This window comes from Octodon degus, unplaced genomic scaffold, assembly GCF_000260255.1.
Source record: "Octodon degus isolate 3935 unplaced genomic scaffold, OctDeg1.0 scaffold00008, whole genome shotgun sequence".
NCBI classification, from domain to species: domain Eukaryota; kingdom Metazoa; phylum Chordata; class Mammalia; order Rodentia; family Octodontidae; genus Octodon; species Octodon degus.
The window spans coordinates 14,111,354-14,117,378 of NW_004524584.1; the positions used below are offsets into that span (position 1 = coordinate 14,111,354).

The 6,025-nt window shown below is 37.9% G+C and overlaps 1 protein-coding gene across 1 annotated transcript in view; it reads right to left on the minus strand.

Annotated features, from left to right (window-relative positions):
• Prkar2a (protein kinase cAMP-dependent type II regulatory subunit alpha) overlaps nucleotides 1-6,025 on the minus strand; it is a 107,774-nt gene that overhangs the window by 70,211 nt on the left and 31,538 nt on the right. The window contains exon 2 of the mRNA XM_023704557.1: nucleotides 2,523-2,558. Within this exon, the coding sequence (XP_023560325.1) occupies nucleotides 2,523-2,558 (36 nt within the window). The remainder of the gene's footprint in view (nucleotides 1-2,522; nucleotides 2,559-6,025) is intronic.

Consider the following 6,025-nt stretch of genomic DNA (forward strand, 5'->3'; position numbering starts at 1 on the left):
TGAGATAAGAGGATCACTACAAGTCTGAGCTGTATAGCAAAACCATTTACCAAATAAATACATAAATAAAAGATTTTTTTTTTAATTTTTGGGCCGGGAAATGGCTCAGTAGAATAAGCACTTCCCTGGCAAGCACAAGGGCCTGAATTCAATCCCCAGTTCCAAAAAAAAAAAAAAAAAAAAAATTTAAAGGAGCTGAGGATATAGCTCAGTGGCATAGCACTTGCCTAGCACTGCTTCAGGCCCTGGGTTCAATCCCTACTATACCTCCACCCCCAAAAAAGAACTGAGAAAGAGAAGATATCTAGCCTTATCACATAATAGATAATGAAACTTATCCTAGACAAGAGAACATTATATTCTTTTAATTAAAAATATGTGATACAGTTGCCTACTTAGCAAGTTTGAAACATTAACATCCCAACTACACTACTAAATAAACTACATGTATCAGAAAGTCATTTAATGAAAAACTATAGCTCTATAAAAAAAGAGTACCTGCTCAGCTGAGAAGCAATCATTAATAACTAAACACTGAGTTGTCACTCAGGCAGCACATTTATTTATGTATTGACTATACCACACATAACTTGGGCAGGTATCATTTCAATCAGCTGATTCCTATACCAAACGCATTTGATTAAACCGTCATTTTGATATTTCCTGTTATATGATCTTATAAAAATTAATGAGCCAGGTGGCCCGCACCTGTAATTCCAGCACTCAGAAGGCTAAGACAGGGGAATCACTGTAAATTTAAGGCCAGCATGGGCTTGCTGCAAGTTTGAGGCCAGCCAGGGTTACAAAGTGAGTTTAAGACCAACATGAACTATGAAACTCATCACAAAACAAAACAAAACATGCAATTTTGGGTCATCATATATTTAAGTGATTGAACTAATAAGTGGTTAAAATAAAGATGATGTATATTTTCAATATTTACTGAGTATCTGCTATGTCCCAGGCAGTGTAGGGAGTACATTAAAATCTTTGAAAAAAAAATTTTTTGGAAAAAGGAGGGGGCCAGTGATATAGCTCCATGGCACAGCGCCTGCCTGGCAAGCTCAAGGTCCTGAGTTCCATCCCTGGTACTAAATAAATAAATAAATAAATAACAGTATTACTTGGGAGGCTAACACAGGAGGATCAAGTTCCAGGCCAGCCTGAGTAACATAGTGAGGTTAAGACCAGTATGACCTACACAGTGACTGTCTAAAAAAAATTTCCAAAGAATAAAAATTTAAATTTTACTCTATTTTAGAAATAATATGGGCTGGGCCAGGGAGATGGCTCAGTAGAATAAGCACTTGCCTGGCAAACAGAAGGGTCTGAGTTAAATTCCCAGTTCCGCAAAAAAAAAAAAAAAGAAAGAAAAGAAATAATATGGGCCATACAGGTAAAAAGCCAAAATATTACCAAACTAGTACCATGTAAGAAAATACATTCCGATTTGATTTGAAACTGTCTCATTGCTGTTTATCAATAAAACTTTGGAAAAAAAAAAAAAGAAAAGAAAATACAGATTGGGTATGGTGGAGCATGCTTGTAATCCCAACACTAGGGGAGACTGGGGTAGGAGGATCACCATGAATTTAAGGCCAACTTGGACTACATAAGTGAATTCAAGGTCAGCCAGAACCAAATAGTGAAACCCTGTCTCAAAAAACATCGGGTCATGGTGGGACACACCTGTAATTCCAGCTATCAGGAGGCAGAGGTAAGAGGACTGCTGTGAGTTAGAGACCAGCTTGGGCTATAACGTGAGCGCAAGGCCAGTCTGAACTGCATATTGAGATCCTATCTTAAAAAAAAAAAGAAAAAAGAAAAAAGATTTTCCATATTTGGAAAACATTCACATTGTTAACCTAACAAATACTAACTAAAATGATCTGATGTATTGTTTTGCACTCTAAGTCTCTACTATTGGAATGGTAGCAGTGAAGAGGCCTGTACCCGTTCGTTTCTCCCTTCCGCCTACCACCAACTATCTCCAAGGCAAGACCCAGGAAAAGCTAAGTCAGTGCTCAGTCTGTGACCGGCAAATGCCACTTTCAGCTCTACAGCTAAGGAAATAATTTAAGTGGCTCAAAAAGGTAGATGGGAGAAAGTAATGGTAGCATAATTCAGAATACCAGCTATTGCTTAAAAAACAGTCTTTAGATGTAAAAACTGGAAAAGTATTAATAACAACTACAGCTGGGTGTTGTGAAGGAAGGATTGCTTTCAGTTTGAGGCCAGCTTGGGCTACTGAGTTCAAGACCAGCTTTAACTGCATAGTAGGAAAAACTGTCTTTAAAAAAAAAAACTAAAAATAGATTAACCACACTAATATGGAAATGTAAAAATACACACATACCATGCTCAGAACTTAAAATGAATACTAATGAAGGAAATACTAGTAATTTAACTTTTGACATAACATCTTATTCCCTGCTTTACTTTTACTTAAAAAGTTTATTTTCAACTAAGGTGTTCCTACTGTAAAATATCATTTTAGCAGTATGTATAAAGAAAATACATACCTGATACTCGTCTATTAAATCTGCTTGGAGCCGGAGCTGAAAAACAAAGAGCAGCAAAATTTAGTCTTCAATAAATTACATTTCCCTTGGAGATAGTCTTCAAAAAATTACTTTTTTTTTTTTTTTTGTGTGTGTGGCTGGGGATTGAACTCAGGCCCTTGAGCTTGCCAAGCAAGTGCTTATTCAACTGAGCTATCTCCCCACCCCCACATTCTCCACTCTTAGACTCCATTTTGTAAACATCTTTGACAACAGAACTAAATTAAAATTAAGTTGAGGAGAGAAAATAAGTTGTGTTGGTTCATATTTTCCATATTTAACCACAAATGATTTAAAAAAAAAAGACAATATAAAAAATAGTTATAGCAGTTTAGGGATATAGCTCATTGCTACAAGTACCTCCCTGGCAAACGCAAGGTCCGGAGTTCGATTCTTGGCACAAAAAAAAAAAGAAAAAAGAATATTATCTTTCTTTTTTTTTTTTTTTTTTTTTTTTTTTAAGAAAATTATCCTTTTTAAGCCAGGGTACATTCCTAACACTCTAAGAGGAGGCTGAGGCAGACAGATCTCAAGTTTGAGCCCAATCTGGATAACTCAGTGAGAACCTGTCTCAAAATATAAAAATCAGCTGGTGATGTACCTCAGTGAAAAGATCCTGAGTTTAATTTCCAGTACGAAAAAGAGGAAGGAGGGAAGGAAGGAAGGAAGGAAGGAAGGAAGGAAGGAAGGAAGGAAGGAAGAGGAAGGAAGGAAGGAAGGAAGGAAGGAAGGAAGGAAAGAAAAGAAAGTAAAAAGCTCTTTCTGAATACAGTGTCACAGGCCTACGATTTCAATGTACTTAAAATGGTAATTTAACTTTTTTCTTTTTCTTCTTTCCCCAGTACTGGGCACTGAATCCAGGGCCTTCACACCTTTAACGCTTTTTATGGCAGAACCAGGAATTAAACTCAGGCCCTTGTACTTGCCAGGGAAGTGCTTATTCCACTGAGCCATCTCCCCGGCCCTTTAACACTTTTTAAAAAATTTTATTTTGAGACAGTGTCTCACAAAATCATTAAGATGTTCAGGCCTGGCTCAAATTGAGAAGCTCTTGCCTGAGTCCCCCACAGTGCTAGAATTAGAGGTGTGTACAACCACACGTAACTGACAATTTTACTTTTGATCACATCCATGTTCCATCTGATTTGCATCATTCCAAATTAACTGTAGAACTCACTGGTGTCTTGGTGTATCCTGGGGAGAAATGAGGAATGAGGAAAAGATAGACAGGAGCTGGGTTGGGTGGTGGCCCAAGCCTGACTGGCAAAAGGTTTCCCCACCACAGTAAGGGCATTTATCTATATCTTTACAAAGTTAGTATCACGTGATACAAGGTTGCCTAGTAACTAATAGCTGATATTAACCAAGCAGGATGCTTTTCTCAGGGGTGAGGTAGCTTGACTGCTGTAGGCACTGAGGCCTAGTCCTGCTCTCACACATTTGACCAATTTCCAGCTTCAGCAGCTCCCAACAATAAATAAGCCAGGCATGATGGCATGTGCCTATAATCCTAGCACTTGAGACTGAGGCAAGAGGACTGTTCCAAATTTAAGGCTAGCCTGCGCTACTTAGTGAGACCCATGTACAAACAAACAATGAGGGTCTCAAACTTACTGGTAATGCTGTGATATTAAGTAGTGAAATTTTTCTTTAATATTCTTTAAAGACAATCTTCAGAGTTGTTACATATTAGCACCTAACCTCAGTTTTAAAGTAACTTAATGAATATTACACTAATATTGAAAATAAACTGGGCATGGTGGCACACACCTGTGATCCCTGCACTCAGGAAACTGAAGTAGTATCACCTTGATTTTGAGCCCAGGCTTGGCTCCATAGTAAGTTCAAGGCCAGTCTGAACTACATAGTGAGACCTTGTAGAAAGAAAGAAAAAAGAAAAAAAAAAAGAAATTATATTTCCCTTAGACATGGTGGGTTTTTCTCTCCCATAGGATTAATATATTAATCAGATTTTTTTTCAATGCTAAGCAAGATTCTATCACTGAGCTAGAAGCTAGCCCTTTTTTTTTTTTTTTTGAGACAGAACCTTATTAAGTTGCCAAAGTTGGCCCTCAACCTTCAATCCTCCTGCATCAGTCTCCTGAGTAACTGGGCTGCCACACTTAGCTTGTATAGAGTTTCTGCTTACAATCTTTATAGTTTAATATGAATATTTATTTTAATTTATTTTTGTCTTGAGACAGGGTCTCGCTATGCAAGTTAAGGCTAGCTTTGAGCTCACTTCATAGCCCAGGCTAGTCTCCAACTCGCAACAATCCTCCTGGCTTAGCCTCCCAAGTACTTGGATTACAGGCACACCCAGCTGAATTTTTTTTTTTTTTTTTTTTGTGGAACTGGGGATTGAACTCAGGCTCTTGCGCTTATTCTACTGAGCCATGTCCCCGGTCCTAGTATTTTTATTTTTAAAAAATGGACACAAGGTTAGAACTGCAGCTGGATTTGACTAAAATTCATGAGACCCTGAGTTTTTCATCCCCACCACATAAAAAAAAAAAAAAAAAAAAAAAAAAAATGAGTGAAACACACACACACACACAACCATTCCCACTCTTAAAATACAGAAAATTTCAGACTTAGTAAAAAAACAAATTGAAAATTGCTTAGAAAGCCAAACCAAAAAAAAAAAAAGTCTTCAAATAAAAACTGGCCCAGAAAAGACAAGTATCATTTATCATAAGACTAGAATTATCTTCTCTTATAGCGAGGATGCAAGATCATGAGATTAAAACAAATCTGTCACTGATATAATGTACAACAGTCCCTCCTTCTCAATGGAAAAAACAAACAAAACGGGCTAGTCAAAATTAATTCACCTACCAGAAAAATAAGACAATGAAATCTGACCAATAAGTGTATGTGGGGTGCTCTTGATACACCATACTTTGTTTCATAATTTGGGAGACTGAAGTAGACAGAACACAGGCCCGACTTCATGGAGCTGGCTGGCATTCAGGCTTTAGGGTGATGGCAGACACTGTCCTTGAGTCATCTGAATCACATGTGCCTGTCACTCAAGTGCACACCACATCAGCTTATGCTTAAGTTTATGAGTTCCATAAGTAAGGAACCAAAGAACATGTCTACAAAATGTAAATTATAAAACAAGGGTGCAGGGCATGGTGGCACACACCTGTAATCCCAGCACTCAGGAGGCTGAGGCAAGAGGATTGTTACTTGAGACCAGCCTTGGCTACAAAGTGAGCTCAAGGCCATCTTGAACTGTATAGACAGACCCTGTCTCAAAAAGACAAAAAGAAAAGTATAAAAAATATGTTTGAAGGCATGTTTACAATTGTAATATAGAAGGAATCAAAAGCATATAAAGCAAAGAATATGCTATGATTAAAAGTAGCCAACTAGGGCCAGGGAGATGGCTCAGTAGAATAGGAGCTTCCCTGGCAAGCACAAGGGCCTGAGTTCAATCCCTGGTTTGGGGGGGGGGG